The 21,051-nt window shown below is 36.1% G+C and overlaps 3 protein-coding genes across 5 annotated transcripts in view; all 3 read right to left on the bottom strand.

The window, feature by feature from the left end:
• Positions 1 to 18,249, bottom strand: part of LOC118753906 (neurobeachin-like) — a 156,487-nt gene extending 138,238 nt beyond the window's left edge. The window contains exon 1 of the mRNA XM_036488786.1: positions 17,931 to 18,249. Coding sequence (XP_036344679.1) covers positions 17,931 to 18,152 — 222 coding nt within the window. The 5' untranslated portion in view covers positions 18,153 to 18,249. The remainder of the gene's footprint in view (positions 1 to 17,930) is intronic.
• LOC118733862 (protein tyrosine phosphatase type IVA 2-like) lies at positions 12,966 to 13,683 on the bottom strand. The gene has a single exon (XM_036463472.1). It carries the CDS (start codon positions 13,540 to 13,542, stop codon positions 13,063 to 13,065), a length of 480 nt encoding a protein of 159 aa, XP_036319365.1. The 5' UTR covers positions 13,543 to 13,683; the 3' UTR covers positions 12,966 to 13,062.
• Positions 18,250 to 18,837: 588 nt separating the features above from the next.
• Positions 18,838 to 21,051, bottom strand: part of LOC118733860 — a 38,374-nt gene continuing 36,160 nt past the window's right edge. For 2 of the 3 annotated variants that reach the window (XR_004992299.1, XR_004992298.1), the window contains exon 3: positions 18,838 to 18,917. The gene's annotated coding sequence lies outside the window, so the exon portion shown is untranslated. The remainder of the gene's footprint in view (positions 18,918 to 21,051) is intronic. The other variant, XM_036463470.1, reaches the window with a different exon arrangement.

Below are 21,051 nucleotides of genomic sequence, written 5' to 3'. Positions count from 1 at the left end.
TGCTCGGCATTTGGAATTCTATGCTGGTGGTTGGCGAATACTTTTCACAAGCTAACTTTATTTCATTTTTCACCTTGCCACACTTTTTCTTTTACTTTGTTTAGATAAGATTTTTTAGAGAAAAAGGTTAGCTACTAACGTCCCCAATACCTCGAAACTTGCTACGCTCATTGGTTACCTTAGTGGTGTATATATGTACGTATAGTCATCCTTATTCTAAGCACATGCTCCAAAAATAGCAATAACATCTGTTAAACTACCTGCAGCATAACCGAAAAGCAAACAGTCATAAGACAAGTCATAAGTAATAACAATAACAATGAAATCTTCAATAGCACAATAATAAAACCTAACGAAGTTCTTTGTCATCTCGTAAAATACTTCGGTAATGATAAAATACTTTGGCGCATGTGAGTTAGAGAGAGAGAGAGTTTAAGATGCCTAAGGCAAGTTTTAGCGAAGAACAGAGCAAAAGCAATGCCAACGGTAGCCAGCATTTTTCGTGTGACTTCAGCAAAAGAATTTTATTATTTGTTCATTTTTGTTTTTGTGTCGCATTTTTTTATTTTACAACGCTTTTATTAACTTGCAATGTTGTGTGTTCAGACCATAATTTATACTATAAATATAGCAAAGGTCTTTATGGCAAACCTAGTCTAGATATCAACCTCGACGTAGGCATCATATCAAAGACATACAATTGGAAAAACTCTAGAGGTAGATGTCGCGCCGCCAGAAGAAGTTAAGTATTGCGCCAAAAAATATGCACGACACACGTTGCAGCGGAAATGGACGACGCCATTTATTTAAATGGAATTAATTCCTGCTGTATGCATGTATGTACCTTAGGGTGGTCCTAAAACAGTAAAGTCGGAATTGTAATGCTGTCACCCTGTAGACCTGAATTGATATGAAGAGTAATATATGTATGTATGTGCGTATAACGACCGCTTAAAATCGATCTCAAATTTGTACTCCCTCTGTAGAAATTTTAGGTCTATGTTATGTAGTTTCACTATTTTCAATGAAATCCAATGCTTTGTATTGCATGCTTTGTATGCAAGTTATCAAAAGAAAATTCTATGGGACTGAGAAATATTATTTTCAAATTTTTAGTACATTTATAAAAGCGTGGTATATTTTTTTAATTTTTTTTATTCTCTGTTACAACTTAAATAAGAATTAGGAAAGTGATCATCAGAAGTGCTTTAATGGCCTTCACTTTGGCTTAGAGAGCATTTGGTCGCCAATTTCTGATTTTTGGCTGAACTAAATAATGCCAGGAAAACTGTAGTTTCCAACTTTTTACAACAATTTTTTGTCTCCCTTTATTTTTAAGTTTTATTTCTTGTGTGGCTTAGGCTTTCGCTTTCAATGAAAGTTTTTAGTTTTCAAAGTTTTTCTCCACCTCCCGCTGTGTGTTTTAGATTTTCCTACTTGTTTTTTGTTTTACTATTTTTTCCTTCTTTTACTTTACTATTTTTGATATATTTTTCTTATGGGTTTTGCTTTTGTAAGCTCTGTCTTCATTGATATTCCAGCATCCAACCAATGTTCTTAAATACACTCTTTATCCTTAGGTAGGCTAACCAGCTACCAATGATGAGTCAAATGTGCAAAGTGAAGTGTTTACAGTTTGCAGCAAAGCACCATTTCTGGCAATTAGGTAATCACAGCCGTGCTTTCATTTTAGGAATCATGCATCGATTTAATTTTCAAATCAGAATTATGCTCACTATCCACGTTAATAAGCTCTCTCTTGTTTGGGTTCTGGCGATGGGAAGAGCCTGTACTGAGGAATCCATGACTGTCCTCTCGAAAGAATTTAAAAATAAATTAAATAGCATTTTCTTGGACTGGCGAAGGAAAATAGTGGCGGATATACAGACTTGCAAAATAGCTAAAGAGCTCTGACCTGACTATAAGAGGACGAAGGCATAGATCAAGGACAGAAGTAATCAAAATTTTAACAACTATTGCAGGTCACCGGGTTAATGGAACTTACCACAGCTGAAGGCGAAGAAAGTGTCCAGCATTTCCTTTGTGAATGCCCAGGTCTAACGGCTATAAGTTATAAAGCACCTGCAGGATAAATTTGGCTGCAATCAAATGGTTTCAAAATCCGGAATTGTCCTTGCACAGATGCATATGGAAAACTGGAAACAGAAGTCCAGAGTACACTTGAGATATAGAGCGATCACTAAGAACAATGTACAGGAACGAAGCTCACGTCCATCCATTGGGCTATAGAAGGGTGAGAATATCAATCAGTATGCGGAGGAGAAGTATGGGCGCTAAAGTCGACAGAACATCGGCTAGGCAATTCACAGCCGGCAGGAAAGAGCTAGTCGGGCGCAGGCGTCAACTTCAAAGCGCGATCTGTTCTAATCAATATATGTATGTATGCCCGAAGAGCAGAATTTCAACCAAAGTGTAAGTAAGGCGGCCTACTGTTGAGAAAATTTTTCAATTTTGACAAATTTTTAAAATTTAAAATTTTTGTATCCAAAGCGTAAAGGTAGGAAAAAGACTGGACGGATAGTTCACACCAAAATTAACAATCTTTCATGAGTATTTATTTACATACATGTACTTCAGCTTCACTACTAGGCAGAATACTTAATAAATTACGAAATTGAAATTACAAATCCCTTAAGTTTCTTGTAAAAATTTACAATTGAAACTTTGCATCTCAAATGGAATTAAATTTAATAATTACTCCAACAACTCGTGCAAGTTTTTATTTTATTTTTAAACCAGCCTGAAAAACGCGCACAGCTACATGAGCACAGCTGGGCCCGCCGGCTCTAAACAACAAACTCTCCTGATATATAACGAGTGTGTGTGTGTGTGTGGTATAATTTCTACATTTTATTTGAATTTGTTATGTTGCTGTCACCAGCATTTGCCAGCGGGCGACAGCAATGGCATGTTTTCCGCAAATACAAACGCAAATAGGCATCGGGCATGCACAGCTGAAGTGGGTAAACGAGTGTGTGTGTGTGTGTTTGTGTGCACCCCAAAGCGCCAAAAGCCTCCTTTCACGACTCGTTAAGCACGCGACATAGCGACGCTGAAACTGTGGCTGCCAGCTTCTTACACTAACTGCGCCATCGCCACCACTTCTTGCGCATTGAAAGAACTTACTAGCATGGGCATTAGACCGGGTTGGCGCCATACGATAGAAAAAAAATTTGCAATTACCTCTACTAATTTGATAACTGATTTGAGAACTTTGAGACTTTTTATGGGCACACTAAGGGCAGAAATTTTATGGCCCTAAAATACTCTCAAAGCAAGCTTGCAAATTTATTTTGGCGACCCAGCCTAATGTACATACATACATATATATTTAGGTACGGTGCTAGCAACTTGCGTATAACCTTCGGCGACGCGCCTGAAATCCGACTACACTGTGCGCCGCTGCAGCATCTCCTTGGCCGCCTCCATTCTCTGCATTTAATTTGTTGTTTTTGTTGTTGTTGTTGTTGTTGTGGCTGTAGTCGTCAGTGTTTGCTTAATGTTTGAATTCACATTTTTCCTGTGGCAAATTCATCCGCTGCTCACCGCTCGCTGCCGCCCTACTCTACACATTTAAACATACTCGCACAAAATGTGATAATGATGTGCTTTTTTGCTGATTTACTTTTCTGTTTTTTTTTATTGTTTTTTCCCCTATGTTTTGCATGTCAAAGTAAGCGCGAAAGCAAACAACCGAGCAAACGAGGAAAAAAAACCATAGCAGTCAGCAGTCGAAACAGTCTCCGCAGAGAGTAGAGGGCACTGGCAGTGATTTTCAATAAGCAACCAGGAAAAAAAACAAAATTTTGCGCAAACATACACGCGCGCAAACAAATTTATTACACTAGCGCAAATGTATAAATGCAAACTTGCAAACAAATTAAAAGAAAAAAAAACCAATGTGAAAGGATTTGTTCGTTAGCTGGTGCCCATAGCGATATTCATGCACAACGCCTTTCATAGCGCACGTAGTAGGTTTTTAATGCGCCAGCTCATTTTTCCGCGCGCCTTTTCGCAACTAAATCACAACTATGCGGCAGCAAATGAGCAAAACCAAATGTAGGTTTGTTAGTGTTGCTTGTAGTTATGCAAGGCTGCATTATAGCGCTTTCAATCGTACTAGCTAGTACAAGACAAGTGGACGGGGGCGAAGGTGATAAGGCGTGAAAGCAGCCAAGCGAAATTTGCATAAATATCCACTGCCTGTCGTCAAAATGAGCAATGGCGGCAAATCGCCAGCTTCCTGCGCTCCGAAAAACTGCTAATAACCGCTTCTGCAGCGGAAGTGTGACTACATATGCAAATTCCCATTCTTTAGAAGAATGCGCACATTTTCTCGCACAATTTTCGCAGCATCGCATTAATATATTTGATGGAGTCGCGTCGAGTCTTCTACCAAGGGGCGTCTAAAAATGTCTATGCCGTTGTTTTATAAAGATGCGGTCTCAATTGAATTGCTGATGTGGCTTCGCGTAAGCTTTCCTCTACATGATGGCTGCCTGCTGTACCGCGCTGTCGCCCTTCCGCTTGACATTGCCATGGAGTAGGTCGGTGAGTTCAACATCCTGTGGAATAATGACAAATTGCGGTGTTTGCTGAGCTGTGCAATTTACATTGCCTACTTCGCGATGCTTTCGTTACTTCCTTTTGCTCCAACCACCTAACATATACGCACAAATATAGCGACTCGATATAGTCGTAAGCGCATACTTCACGGATTAGCGGCGATGATTGATTTGCTCCGTAATTGATGAAGTGCCTCGCACTACTTGGGAAAAAGGTAAGAGAGGGAGGCTGTTACCAGTAATTTGTCGCTACTGAGTCTTAACTTTTATGTCAAAATTTTAAATCTCCTTTTTTATGATTCGTTTAACATCCGTGAATAATAAAATGATACGCCATGAAGCTTTTATTAAAGTAGACATCACAACGGATAACAATGCTTTTTGCATCGCCCTTTTGTGGAAAGAATGCCTGTCACTTCACTGTAAATTATTCTACTGTCCCGGTACCTAAATAAGGTTCTGGATGTGATAAGTATTAAAATCTGAAGGCTTTAAGGTAATTCTCGTGTGCCCTAAAACAAGGAACGCCGGTCTGCTGATGTACATAAATATATACTTAGTTGCCCCATTTTCTACCAGGGACCGAGAACAAAATGTCGTTCTCGTAGTTTTGTTCCCAAGAACGCTTCAAAAGCAAAACCAAAACGAGGAAAAAACTGTCGAGAATGTTCTCGATAGAAATTACATAAGAACAAAATCCTGTGTAATATTTCCAAAGCGAACAAAATGTGAAAATGGGACCAAAAGTCTACGGAACATTTTGGAAAAGAACTAAACGGGAACAAAAGCCTAAGAAACTTTCTCCCGGATAGCAATTTGGGAAGAAAAATCTCAGGAGCTTTCTGACAAGGAACGAGAAAGGGACAAATCTTATCGGAACTATTCGCGAATAATGTAAGAGAGAGCAGTATTTTTCACATAGCGGTCATTAGTTTAAAATGTTTGAATATTTCTGCAAATTAAGTCAACGAAAGACTTAAAACTCGAACTTTGCTTGCACAGAAAATTCAAAAACTTGTTCCATAAATAGTTAGTTTACCCAAATGAAAAACGATCTAGACGCTGAAATGGTCCAGATTTCCTCTGGCTTAGAATTAATAAGCGTGGTTCTCATTGAAAGGATTTTTCATCCCAATACGCAGACTCTCTCTAATTTTTAAGCTCTTAAACACTTGTTTTCGTTTTGCTCTCTAGCAGAACGTTCCCCAGACTTTTGTTCATATTTGACCCTCCTTGAAAACGTTCTTAATACTTTCGTTCTCATTTTGTTCTCATTGGAAACATTCCCGAAAGTTTCATTTTCGCTCTGTTCTTCTTGAGAACTTTCCCGAACTTTTTGGTCTCATTTTGTTCCCGTTCAAACTGCTCTCAACACTTTGGTCCCCGTTTGGTTATTTTGTGGGAACGTTCTTGACACTTTGTTCTCATGCAGGACTAAAGCAAAACTGGAACTTGTTCTCGGCCCCTGCTTTCTACATACCGTGTCACCTCGGCTTAAAAGGTTGTATGGATTATACGCCGCAGCCCCCGTCTCCAACGCCGTGGTCAGTCTTGGACCTGTCAGTAAACCAAATGGGTTGTCCTTTCGAGACAATTGATTCTATTGGGTGAAAAATACCTGGAAATTATGTGAAGTTAAATCTCGGAAAGCGCAGGACCACAAACCTTAGGCATGCCCTTCCTCTTGTTTTATGGTCCTTAGAACAGCAGAGTGTATTAGCTCCTTGTCTTCCTCATTGTGATAAGCCTTGCTGTAAACATTAGAGCCTCTTTCTTGATTACAAAATGTAGCGGAGGCAGATCAAGAAGCGCCGCAATGGCCCCTCTTATCACATCAATTTTTGGTTTTGAGTATAACGATTTTTTTCAGTGTATGTATTTACATCTCCGCATGCATATACGTACACCCGTAAACATAAACGTTTCCTATTTTTGGTAGCTTCCGTTTCTAGCACAAATGTTCAACCATCTTGCCGTTGCTGTTCCACTTACCACCAACAGCTCGCAATAAATGCTGATCAACGCTGTCACCTTGGTAGCCTGCAGCGACTTATCCTTGAACTGGCTTCCTGCATATATGTATGCGTGTCTGTAAATATGTTTGAGTGCGTCCATGCGTGCGTGTGTTGTTTGTATTTTGTTTTGCTTTACAAAAGTCTGTTGTCTATTTTATTGTTACACGCTTTCGCAATTGCTTGCAATCTTACAGTTGCGAACTCAAGTCTTTGTCAGTGTTGCTATTTCCAAAGCTACATTTATACATACACATATACAAGTAAGTTACAGTTTTACTTTGACTGTTTAGTTTGCCTTTTTTTTCTTCATATGCCTACTGTTGCCATTTTTGTTGTATAAAATATTAACAAAGCTGTGATTTTAGTAAACAGAAAGAAGGGCAAATCAAACTGGCTAGGAAGAAATCATTCTGCAGACAATGTAAGAGAAGGAGAGGACAGTTCAAATACGCTTAGAGATGAGGGTTCCTATTAAAAAAAATATGAAAAAATATCAGCAGGTATGAGCGTGACAGGATAGTCTTGCGTATATACTAGGGATGCTAATTTTTTCGCTTTTGCGTTATCACAATCCCCGGATCCCGGGATTAGTTCCGAGATTTAGATACTCATTACTTTCAACGACTTAAATCTAAAAAATTGCCTCTATTTCTGCTAAATAAAAAATAAATGGGTTTGAAACCTACCTTTTTATTCAAAGTGGCGTTTTTATTTTTTTCTTTCTGACGTCAGGATTTATTTTGAAGGACTTTGTAATTTTAAAGATATGATTAATTCCAAAAATTATTTTTAAAATTCAATGCAATGTACAACGTACCAAATGAAAGTGGAAATTTCTTTAGTATCTAAAAAAATTAAAATTTGTTGGATTCACAAGGACGAATAGGTAATTTTTTAAGCTGAGAAAGTTAGAAGGAAGAAATTTGAGAATGTTATCGCGTTTATATAAGTCCTTAACAAATATTGCAAATTTTCAAGGTTAAATTTTAAAATTAGATTCTACAGAATTTCCTCATTATTTTTGGTACCCATCCTTTTTCTCTAAGCTCATTTCACTGAATTTTTAAATCACTTTTAATTTTTGACATCAGAGTGAAAAAGTAAAAACGCAAATTTTACTTTATTCGGCCCATGGTTTCGCGAATATATTGATCTTTGTGTGTAAAATTTACTATCGCACGGTGTTATATGTATGTATAATGGGCTAGTCATTTATAAAATGTATTAATTATTAAATAAAAAAAAAAGAAATATAGCCAAAACTGGTCTAGAATAGGAGTTTCTATTATTGCCACCAGTGCAAACTACAAATCACGAAAATTTCGGGATAATTTGCCAAGAATCGCGGGATATTCGGGACCTAAAAAAGGCCAAGATCCCGCTATTAACATTCCTAGCATTTTTACGTATTTATGTAATTACTTATGTGTATGGTTATCTTATGACAGACAGGCAGCTAATTTATTTGACATTGTCGTGTGCGTGATGTAAGGATTTTTTTCTATTTTCGTTATATACTTACATTCGTATGTACATATATATGTATGTATAAATGTATAGATTAACATTAGTTAAGAGGCGTTTCCGGCCCATCTTAAGTTTAAGGGCAAGTAGCTAAAGCCTAGCAACAGCCTAAGCAAATATACAAAATAAAATCACAGGAAGTTACTGTTTATTCATATGTACTACTTATACATACATATATACATTAGGCATAACTCTTTTTTCAAAAATTAAACATACATACAAACATACCATAAGAAGAGGACGAGGAATGATGGAAAAAAAGTTCCCGCAAGAAAAAAATTCATATTAATACACTCCTCGTCACTTGAATAGCGCAGCTTTTAATCCTTAGTAGTTACAGCTTTAGTTTTTGTTTTGTTTGTGCGCTATTCCAATTTCAGATATGTAGTACAACACTGCATAGTAAAAATTTTTCTAAGAAATCGAATTGAAAAGTAGAAAATTTTCACAAAAATTGTTTAGTATTTCTTCAATTTTGTATAGTTCTATATGAAATAAAAAAAAATCTGCTGGTTTTTGCTGCTGAATGAACTATATTTTTATAAAAAAAATAAGGAAATTGCGGAATTGAAAATACTTATATAAATAAACAAAATCGTCAAAACGTAATCAGGGTATTCAAATTTTTGACGCTGACTGTAAGTGTGGAAAATTACCAGTCAATGGAAATTAAAAAAACATTTCAGACTAATTTTTGATCGCAGTTTCAGACACACTTTACGGTATAATCAAGGTCAAAGATGGGGGTTTCTTCAGAATTGAATGCTCTACAAAAGTGGCCACTCCCACCAGCGGGGTAGTACGGGTCACTAAATCCAATATTTTCATCAAATTCCCTTTTTTTGCACCTATCTCGTAAATAACAACAGAGAACATGTAAATGACAAAATTGTAGGCTATTTTCCGAGTTCAGAACTGGAGCACCGCCGAAAAAAGGCACCCTAATATACATACACACCAACTACATTAATATTTACTATCCCCTGAATGAACACAAATGCTGAACGACAAGTATTGTCATTATTTTTGATATGTTTAATGAAACGTAAATGAAAACATAAAAGAAGTCTCAGTTCTGCCTTTTCCCGTTTACTGTAGAAAAAGGAAAGCGGAAAATCCTTCAAGCTTCATTTAACACGAATTCTAGGTAATATGCACTAATGGATGTACATAGGTATGTACATAGATATAAGAATGCTGTTAAGTGTTAAGGGATTTATTTCTAAATTTCTAATGTTTGCTGACTATTGCTTAAGAAACTGGAAAATGCTTGAGTAATTCAATGGGGCTCTTCATATAGTTTTGCTTAAATTTTATTTTCGTAAGTCTAATGAATGCACCTAAACTCCAACTAAAAGCATAAACAGACCGCAATGTTGATCCGGATCAACTCGGGAATTAACTACGGTTGATCCGAATTAAGTCCGAGTTAATCCGGATCAACGCTACCGTCTTTCTAAGCTTTAACCGAACTGCCAACTAACGAACCGCGAAAGTAATGAAATTCATGTGAATACCTTTAATAATTAACATTAACTGAATCCATGAAGCGCTCTTATCAGAATACAAGGCAATTTATCGGCCGATTCGGAGTTATGCTGCGCCTCTTTAGTCCTCATGGACTAGTTGGACGCAGGAGACGAAGCTTCAGGTTTTCTAGAATGCCGAACTCAGCACGGCTCCGGCATGCCTTCTAATATTGGCCGAACATTGCCTACACAGCGCGACCTCAATGCTTACAGTTTAAGAGCTAAACAAGCAGTTTTTGTTTGGCCACTACCGAAGGAACAGCCTCCTCCCAGGCTTATCAAAAGATACATAAATGATCTCTAAGGATTTCTGAATAAAAAAAAATGCTTACGTTTTTTTGGCAGTTGGGGCTCTATGTGTAAGTATATTCGGCTTGTGAAGGTTCCCCACAACACCAGCCACTTCTTCATCTGCCCACTCAGGTAACACGCCCGTCTTCCTTTGGTCAGATTTTAGCTGAGTTCGACGACAACTATTGATAGACTAGCTGATTCAAGCATGCCATCACGGATCAGCTTTGACTCAAACTACCCATGTAGGAGATCGGATTAGACCAAAATACAAAGAAAAAAAATTACTAAAGCTACATAGGACTCAACCTGGCCTTGGCTGCAGTGATGCCGAAATGTTGAGTCTTAGCTGTTGGCTAAAAAACTGGCGAAGGGTCGGGATCTGTGGCCTATATCAAAAACAACGAGGACAATCTTCACGTCTCTCTTGTGGAACATGCCTGACTATTCTAAGCCGAGGTATTTACAATTCTCACCGCAATGGACAGGGATTAGGGAGCTAGTAGTTTGCTCGCTTGAAGTGATATCAAAACTGCACTCAGGACATTGGGCAGCCTTCTAACTACTTCCATACTTATTAGGAAGGTCACTAGGATGTACCAGCTAACGAGGCAGCTGAGATGCTCAGATTAGGTACTTATTGGTTCGCCTCCAGTTATTGCGCTCCCACCGTTTAGAAGCGTCTGCCGCTGAAGCGTCCACCAGAGGCTGGGCGAATACTTCGCGAGGGAGGCTTCGAGGCGTGCAGATGGAAAACCTCTTGTTATTTTGCTAGGAATGGGACTGCAGGCAATTTTTGAGATTGTTGACTAGTGATTTCTCGTGGCAAAAATACCTGTAAATGATAGGCATGAGACGACGGAGGTCTTTTTGTGCAAGGGGGGTCCACATAGTACTTGATATCATTGTAGGACCTGTCTGAGCCTTCATGCAATTTTATCAATCATACATATCTATTACTTGGCCATTTATTTTTCTGTTCTCTCAATTCTAATCGACCTAAACTATGACAGACATACTGCACATCTTTTAAGCAAGCGATAAGCTGCAAAGTTTCCGCAAAAACTATGCGGCACCGAAAAATACCGTAGAATTATGGAAAAAGTAAACTGACGTGGAGGGAACCAATTTATAAACATTAAAGTTTACGAAAACTTCATATGGACGGTTCAGTGGAAGATCGACCATCGACCTATCTCGGCAGCCAGTTCGAAAACGCCCTATCTTAGACAACTTTTCAAAAACGCCCTACTTCAAAATTGGTTAAAGAACGCGCTAGTTCGTAATTTGATTGAAATTAGTTAAAGACGCCTTATCTCAGAATTTGATTCAAAAATGCTCTATCTCAATGATAATATAGCGAAAATATGTTAAGATAGGGCGTTTTTGAATCAACAGCAGAGATAGGGCGTTATTGAAAACTTTTCTGAGACAGGGCGTTTTTGAACAGGCTACCGAGACTAGTCGATCTTCCACTCAGCCGTCGACATGTTCTATTGTCTTTATACAAACGTCAGCTTAGACCTTTTGTCTTTGACTAAAGGCTTAATGCAGAAATCTACATATTTTCTGATCTATTGATCACTCTGCACGAACACACACCCGATGATATACATATCTCAGACGGTGTTTTATCCCAGCTATAGAAATGAATAGAAGTTGGAATTGAAATGAACTAATAATTTTGCTAAAAGGTGCCACTACACTGAGCTGACATATCTACATAAGCTTTAGTTATTGAGTGAGCTCAAGAATGGTAACTCAGTCCATAGACTATCATGATTGTGCCCCTCATCACTAAATTGCCAGATACCTTGGAGTTGGATCTTTTGAATTTCCCCAACCCCGTTAGGGATACAAAGTGCTTCAGCATTTTTTTTCCTAAAATGAACCCAGGTTAAGGGTATGTTACATCCGCTGCCAAACGCTAACTTAATCTGTGATAAAAGCCACACAAATCTGTTTTATCAAATATGCAAAATCAAGTGAAAAGTTAAAAGTAATCTGCAATTTACATATGCACGTGTGTGTTGGATTAAAAACGTTTCAGAACCATCAATATAAACCACGCGCCCCTCAGCTCACCCTTATAATCTTAAAAAAAAAAATTAAATACTTAAAAAATAACACACATAGGCATTATGTACATGCGGCAGCAGCAAACCACAGCTGCTACAAAAAAAAACAAAATCACACAAAAATAAATAAAAGAATATCAACTTTGTAAACACTTTCTAGTCCCACCGAAAGTTGAATATAACTTTTTGCACACTCTAATGCAAGCTGTCGCAATTGTTTGTTTTCTGCCGGTTATTTATGTATGTAAAATACGACTGTAACTTTTTAAGCTAAAACATTTTAATTTACAAAAGAAAAAAAAAAACCAGACGCAAAATAACAATTTAGGCAAGAATATAAAAGCAACAAATATTTAGCACAAATATTTTCGCTCCCCGCTAAACACACTTTCACTTGATTTTTACTCAGTTGCAAACTTTTAATTTGGAGGCCCGCTGGCGCTTAAAAGTAGACATGCTACCTTTTAGATTTCTTTTTCATGCAGGTATTTTTTTTTTTTTTTTTTTTTTTTTGTTGCTTGCGTCGAAACTGGAGTAGGGCAACAGCTTCGTGAAAAGAACTCAGTCTGAGTGGAACTGTAAAGCCATTAAATATGCTGCTTTTAAAATCTCGAACAATATGTTTACACGTTGTTGTGGAATATTTTAAAAGTTTATTTCGTTAAAGCAGTACGGGGAAAGTGTTTAGCGCGAAGCAAATAATGCTGAGAAACAGAAAAAGTATGTGCGCAACGAAATTGCGCGTATGAAAGCGAAAGTCGTTAAGTGGTGTAAATGTAAGTGCAACAATAACAAATATGCGAAACAGGGCAGTAAGAGCAGATTTTTTATTTTTTTTTTTTTAAGGGAAAAAACAATTCAACAAGATTTAAAAAAATTTAACTCCAAAATAACATAATCACCATGATAATCACTAATGTATGATTTAAAATTCTCTTCACTCATTTTTATGAAATATTTCGAACTTCAAATTTCTTCTTTACTTTTCAAGTTCAAATTATAAGCATTCATTGGCCTGTCTTTGTCATCTTCCTAACTACTGCACCACACAGTGGTTGCTAGCTTTTCGCTGCCTCATCTGCGTCAGTCCGTTCCTCGTTTCCGGCTTATAATTTTTTAGATATTCAAATTGTGCATCATTTATGGCGCCACGTCTTTTGCTACGTATAACGGCCACAGCAATGTCATAGCCCATGCCCAGCTCGATAAGTGCAATTGCCACAAGCAGCGCAGCACGGCCCAATCCGCTATTGCCATGTACTGCCACACAACTGTCGGGATATTCGCTTTGCTGACGCAGTAAAATACGAAACCAATGCCGCTTGAGCTGTTCATCTGGTAAAGTTCTCTCCGGAAATTGCAAACTCAATACCTCAATATTGGCTGCCACAAACGGACCTGTATCATAGCTAACGTCACATAAGCCAACCAATAACTTCACATTGTGGCGCAGCAGGTTCTCAATGAATGGCTTAATGGTAAACTTATTTGGAGTGTCGGTGATGAGAAAACGCATGCCGGCGAAGTCGATGACTTCAGATGGAATAGACGGCCGCACGGTGGGTCTTGACACTTCAGCGCCAGATGCATTCGGTAGATTAGTGCTTTTTTCCACGGTTCCGTGATTTTTGTGCAAAAAGTTAACCAACAAGGCTTACCAAAATTATTGTATGACTAAAAGCTGCGTATGCATTTTTATAAATTCTTTTTATTTTTTTGTTCAGTAAGAGTTTGTATAAAAACTAAAACTTGTAATGTCACGGTTCATATTTGTGTAGCAAATGAAAATAATGAAAATAAACAAAAAATGCGAACAAAAAATTAAAATTTCAAAACTTGAGTTACATAAATTTAAATTCCCCACACACTCACGGCACCAAAAATTGGCTCAAACTATATAACCATGACAGCTGCTGCTCAAAAGCTTTCGTGTTTTTCCTGGCGCGCTCACAAATATATTTGTATTCATTTAGTAAGACGAGTAGTAAACCAGTAAAACGTAACATCACAACTCACCTGTAAAGAAAAACAAAACAAGAAAAATATATATCAGTTAGGCGTATAGACATAAGTTAAATGTTTAAGTACTTTTGATTAGTCGCTAAAGGGAAATTTATCGACATGTAAACAGTTAGGCGTTGATATATTTCAAAATAATTTCACCCTTTTTATCTACCAAACAAAGTACTTAAGTATAAACACGCTTATACGGCATCATGCATTTACAAGCATCATCACTCATAAACAGATATCGTTTTTGTAGCAATACACGCAGGATGACCCTAAAAGTATGCATGATTTGGTTTTACAAACATCAAAAATTTGTTTTTCTCGCTACAAGCAGCCAATAACCAATAAACAAATAAAGCGCTTAACAACAAAGGCCGTCACGCTTGAAGGATTCAAAAAATGTGTGTACAAAAATGAAAAAAAAAATTAAAAAAAATAAATTTTTAATCTTGCTTTTAAAAGAAGCAAGTAGATAAGAGAGCAAAAGGAATTTGAAAGGATTCTTTACAAATAAGTACCTGGTCTGAGTGCTTTCAGTGTGACCTGACGCTTAAAACAGTTCTTTTTCCAACATAGTTTTGTCAAGATTTTCACTGTCGAACTAATGTGTAAGCGGTAGCTAGAGGACTGGGCAAGCCTTGAGTGCAGCTTGGCTTTCACAAACAACTCCTATCTCTCAGCCTTCTTTTCCCCGAGCCGTTAGGATTTCAAGTACCTCGGCTTGAGAAAGAAAGAAGTGCAAATTTTCTCCGTTATACTCGATATAGACTCCAGATCCTGTTGTAGTTGTAGTCAAAATATCACTGGGCCTAGGGGAAGACAAAATTTCGGTATCTCTTCAACAAAGTAGGCATGTTCCGATAGAAGTAAATACGAGTATGTACTCGATACTTTTGTTTCGATACCAACTATTTTTTTTACTCGAATCATGTTTTCGATACCTACTTGGGATCGAAAGAAAAGTACTTCTATCGAATCGATTTGAATCTTGTCGGCTATATTTTTCCGCCCATCCCTGCCAATTTGAATACAAAGCGAGTTTGATTGAAATTCACTCGAAAGTGAATTGCAGAACCTGCCTGAATTGATTCATTTTTATGAAAAATAATTGCTTAAAGCGATGGTACCGCCAAAATCTAAAGTGTGGATATATTTTTACAAAGTTAGTGATACCACAGCAAAGTGCAAGCAACGGTTTGTAGCCGTAAAGTTTTGTGGGAATCTTTCAAAGGTGGAGTTTTTTCTCTAAGTAATAGTATTACTTCTAGTATTACTAATAAAAAAATAAACACATCGATACCTCAACTGAAAATATATTGAATCGGCAGCTGAGAGGCCGTTTTTGAACCGAATTCTGAAATAGGGTGTTCTTGAAAAGTTTTCGGAGTATGGCGTTTTTTAATCAAATTCAAACTGGTTGCCGAGATAGGTCGACCTTCCACTCAGGTGTCGCAAAAGGTATGTCACAAATAACGCCAGAAAATTACTTTCGCTTTGTTGCATTAAAAGGATGAAAAATTATCGATATAAGTAGGTATTGATACATTCGGTTCACTCATATATGTAGTATCGAAATAGCGATTTGTAAACTCATTTGAGTAGGTATCGATACTTTGAGGGTATCGGAACGTTCCTACAGCAAAGACCATGGTGGTGAATCGTCATGTTCTATTGAAACGTCTACATATCTGCCTCCAGGAGGATACTCCACTTCACTGTGTTGCATAACTACACCCATTTTAAGTGGTTTTCACGGTCTTACTAAAAAAAAAAAACTAAAAACAAAAAGGTGTTGTAGAAAATCTCCCATATAGCATATAGCGATCGTTCTATGAAGATTTCCGACGCGGTTGATTGAAAGTCTGCTCCACTTCTATTTTAATTTGTAAATACATTGCCGGATCGCCATAAAGCCTTCAAAGGTCTTTCTTTCAATGTTTTACTCCCACTCCCATAAAAGCTTACTATCTAAAATTGAACTTAATACTCACTTCAGTACAAAACCGAATATTGAATAGGGAGAACAAGGCCGACCAAGGACTTATTGGAAGCTGTCAAGGGTTAAAATTTCATATCTTATGGCATTTTCAGTTGCCACTGTTCAAGCAGCAAAGGTTACCACATTCAATTCATCCCCTGCGAGGGTGGGGAAGGTGGAAACATTACCTGATTTCCAGAGTAATTGAGTCCCCAGAAGTATAGAAGAAGCCTCAATCCATGCTTCCTTAAAGGAACAATCAAACCTCTTGAGCGATCCCGGATTTGCGGTTTGTCCTATTTTAAAACTTTTACGAGCCAAGCTGCTTGTCTCAGTTAATTGTGAAAAATTAGTATATGTACTAGCGAAACTATGACCCAAATTAAAAGTACGTGCTCTGCTTTTGTGTCTGACGTCAGAGTTTTTTTCAAAAGCTCTTTGAAATTTCAAAGATATGCTTTATACTATGTCTCCATTGAGAGATTTATCCATTAAGATTTAATAAATCCAGTTGCTAAATCACAACCGTCTCCATTACCACAACCAGATATGTTTGACGTTCACATTTTTAAATATTTGACGTTTACTTATGTATGATTTTATAAATACAGTTGCGGACATTGATATACAGACAGATAAAAGGAAGGTGCCAAACGGAATTTCATTATGTGAATTCTTAATATTATTGGCTTCTTATCCGTGGTAAATATGTATGTATAATATATAGTTTGGAAAATGTAAAGAATGGTACCATATTCCCAATCATTTTCCCGAATTTAAGAAAAATTATCGAAACGGTAAAAAACATTTCCGGAAGGAAAAATTTTTGTAGAACTCTCTTATTCATAGGAGGGAACCGAAAATCCAATCGTGGGCCTTTGGCATATCATGAAGACGAATTGAGTTCTAGAGGATGTTCGGTGCAATGTTATCCAAGCAGAACCATTACCGAAATTTATAAATTTTTTGTCGGAGCGCGCAAATGACTTATAGAAAGCGGAGAAAACTCTGCATGATATTACTATAAAACATTTCTTCTAAATTTTTAGTTTTTAAAAAAATATTTTCTTAATTTATTACAACCAAAGTTATGTACATATGTATTACTAATTTTCCTCCCAAACTAACAAAAATATAAAAATTCCTAAAAATACGAAAATTCATGTTTTTATGATAGGCTAGATTTCAATGTCCTCAACTGTATATTGAAAACACAAATGTCATTTGACTTATGGCATGTGAATTTGTGGTTGCCACATCCAACAAATTGTACTTATTGATCAATATTATTGAAGATTTGACGAAGATTTAACTTAAATCTACCGCCTTTCGAGATTTAATTTTATATGGTAAATCTCAAAAGATTTAACGCCAAATCTCGTCAGAGGGCTAAATCTTCATTAAATCTCAAAATGGAGACATAGTATTATTCAAAAAATGTTTTAAAACATTCAGTGCAAGTTAGAATAAAGATATGGGTAACAAATTTAAAGTAAAATTCAGTATAATTCTGAAAGATTTACTTTTTTTAGGTATTGAAAATGTCATTTTAAAATTTTGTCCTTGAATATCCTTGCAAAATTAAAATTCTTTTTTTTTTAAGTTATACGATAAGGACGAATATATGTAAAAAATTACAAAATAGCTGCGACATATATTCTGCATGCTGCCATCTTTTTTTAATCTGGTGGCACACTGTTGAAACTTCACAGATATGTTGTATCTGATGCCAACTTCCATTAACTCTAATATGAGCATTCCATTTGAGAACTCGAGTGAAAATAAAAGAAAACTGTAATTTCGGTACTTTTTCGCCAACATAAAGGTTTAAGGCTAAACTTGTTCAAATACTTGTTTTATTTTTTACTGTACTTGTTCTTTTCTCCATTTTTATAATAATATTTTTTTTTACTCACCGAAAATGCTTTTAAGAAGACCAAACACTGTATTATACCCTCCATGGTGTCGCCGGTAAGGCAAAAAGTGCCAGTTAAATGACGTCCCTTACGACCGACTGTGGCTGCTGCCAAAGAGGCGTGCACCAAGGCGCGTTGTTGACCCTTAGCGACAGCACCATTCACGCTTGTCAGCGTGCGCGGCAGAGGAGCTGCGCGCAATAGGCGCTCCAAGGAATCCATATTCTTTATATGATACAAAAGCTGGCGGTGTTTATTCGAAGTTTTAGTGATTTATTAAGTTTTTATTGGATAAGATCAGTTTACATTTGTATGCTTTGAATTTTGTTATTGTTACTTATTTGTTGTAGTTTGCTTTTTAAGTGCACCATGGTGTTTTTTTTTTTAGTTGTCGTTTAAATTTTGTACACTACTTTTATTATTTTGACGCTGCGTTTTTAATAGCGAAACTATTAAAATTCTACTGAAAGTTTCTCGGATGATTTGGTTTTTTAATGATTACTTTTTATATTTTGAGTCGCATTACTTTTTTCTGGATTTGTAGGAGTTTTTCAAACATTTTTTTTTTTTATTGATCGTTGTTATTAGACTTTTAGCCTACTTAGTAGGCAGTTTAATTATTATACGAAAAAATGCACTTGACTTCGTTTTGTAGCTATTTCGTAATGTACATATGTAAACAACTCCGTTTTATTTATGTAGACTAATACTGTACTCGTTTATTATCTAAGTAATGGATTTTTCGCACGCGGTTTCGCCTGCAATTTCTGAGTCACTTTCTCTAGAATTTGAATCTGTTCTCACTACGTTGATTCATAACATTGTTGGCGGTTTTTTGTTTTTTTTACTTTTTGTACGTTGTAATTTTGATTTTAGTTTTTTTTTCGCTTTTCCAAAATTAGAGTTTTATAAAAATGTTACATTTCACTCGAGTGCTACATACCATGATATTTGTATTTTTGTTTGGGCTTATATTTCTAATCGGTACTGTTAAAAAAAATTTTATGATATTAATCTACTATTTCAGAAATGAAATCACTCAACTTATCTTCGCATTTTTGGTATCAACCTACATCCATATATTGGTATTAGGCCAGAACAGTAATTTGATCTTTTTTGATAAAGAAATAATAGGCATTTCGGAAAATTTATCAGAGCAATTTTACTCATTGAAAACCTGCAAGAATAGTTATTGGTTTTATGAAATAGATTCGACAAATTTACTATCTTAAGCACTAGCCATGAAGTCTCAAGTACTTAAATAGTTGAAAGCGTGATCGACACAACTTTTTATTAGATAAGGGGAAGAGGTCTTAGAAATCCGTGGTAACTTACAAATAAAAGGTATGTCAGAAATAAATGTAGCAAATAGATGCGATATACAGCATTTACTACAGCTTTTTATTCTCAAGAGCTCAATTCTGCATTGTCACTAGGACTGCAAGGCAAGTCTATAGGGATAGAACAATGTAAGTGTTTATTTATTTTTAAAACTGAAGCTACAATATTTTCTAAACATCAGATGGCGCTGGTAGCTAAAAAGCGAAAAGTTTCTCACAGGGTCTGAAGCAAGAGTGGAATGGGGAGGGCATATGAATTCAATGGGGCACTAGTGAGATGAATTGTTACATATATCCCGTTACAAGGATGATATGCATTTCTTGAAACTAGTAACCTGACGAACACAAACGATTTGGCTAAAATAAAATGGCCAATAAAATTCACGCTGTGTGATGAAAACGCATCCAAAATGTTTAGATTTGTTGAGGCATTCCTTAAAGAGGTTGGAAATTTTGTAAGCGTATTTTTTAAGTTTTTTTTTTTTTTTGTGGTAAATAAAGTAGAATATGGAACATTTTGATAGCAGTTTATTAAAATGACTGTGCAAGAGTATTTTTGCAGCTTAGTAATAATCAAAATATATTTATAAAAGCGTGCATTTAGCTTACCATTTTCGCCGAATAAAGTGACAGTCAATCACGACTGAATTACATTTTATTTACGCACAAGTGTTAAGAACTACAGAGTGTCTTTGCACGGCGACAAAAAAATATTAAAGAGCTTTGTTCTTTGTCGACCAGCCCATCATCATCCTTTCTCTACTATACCTTTAAGTTTTTTTTTTTTTGAATAGATTTCCAAAGAGTACCAATGCTAAATAAGGTATGACGCTTTAGGAAGCATTCAGAAAAAATTTTCCTTATAAAAACATAGGGGAGATATTCTCGGAAAGAAATTCTCGCATGTTTTTTCGAAGACAGAAAAATTTTGTGGTCAAAATTTTGTGCTTGCGGTGCAAAGACTATTATTTTTGATTCCTTAACATTTGAGTGCAAATAAAACAATACTGGCGTTTAATTTTGTAAGCTTTTAGTCCACTTCCACAAATATATGATGGTTGTTTTGTGGCAGAAAACCGTTTAATTATCACAAAAATAGTACTTGCGCTTGTGTTTCGAAAAAAAAAAAATTGTTTACGTAAAAAATTGTATGGCTTCCGAGGGAAAAATATTTGTGTACTTAAAGTAAAAATTGAACATAGCTTTTTTTGCATCTTGAAAATTCGAATATAGCGAGCGACGGTAGAGCGTCAAAAAAAAGTATGCGATATATTTTTCAAAAAAAAAATGTTTGTTCCGGAAATGGTTCTCGAGCACATAGATGCATTTCTGCATGAAAAATAATAATTTGGTAATATATAAAGAGGGCATAATTGTTTGGACATCCATTTCTGATAATGTAATCGGTGAACATACATTTGTTGTCGTTTGTGTCTAGTTGTCCATCTACCAGAAAAAATATGTTCGGTTTTGAAAATACCAAAAAGTTATGTCCACATTTTTCATAACCAAATATGTATGCTCAGTTTTTGAATGGCCAAATATATAGGTTTAGTTTTTAAAATTTTATGTCCATATTTTGCATAACCAAAAATTATGTCTACTTTTAAAATTTGTAAAAATGTCTGTCTAGTTTTTAAACAACCAAACTTCTAAGACCAGGTTTTGCATCAACAAAAATTATGTCTAGTTTTAAAATGAACAAAAATGGATGTCTAGTTTTTAAATTACCAAACTTTTAAGTCCAGGCGTTACATGATCAAAATGCACGCCCAATTTTT

Source organism: Rhagoletis pomonella, unplaced genomic scaffold, assembly GCF_013731165.1.
Source record: "Rhagoletis pomonella isolate Grant_MI unplaced genomic scaffold, Rhpom_1.0 Rhpom_scaffold_00002, whole genome shotgun sequence".
NCBI classification, from domain to species: domain Eukaryota; kingdom Metazoa; phylum Arthropoda; class Insecta; order Diptera; family Tephritidae; genus Rhagoletis; species Rhagoletis pomonella.
This window is presented reverse-complemented; position numbering and strand designations above follow the sequence as displayed.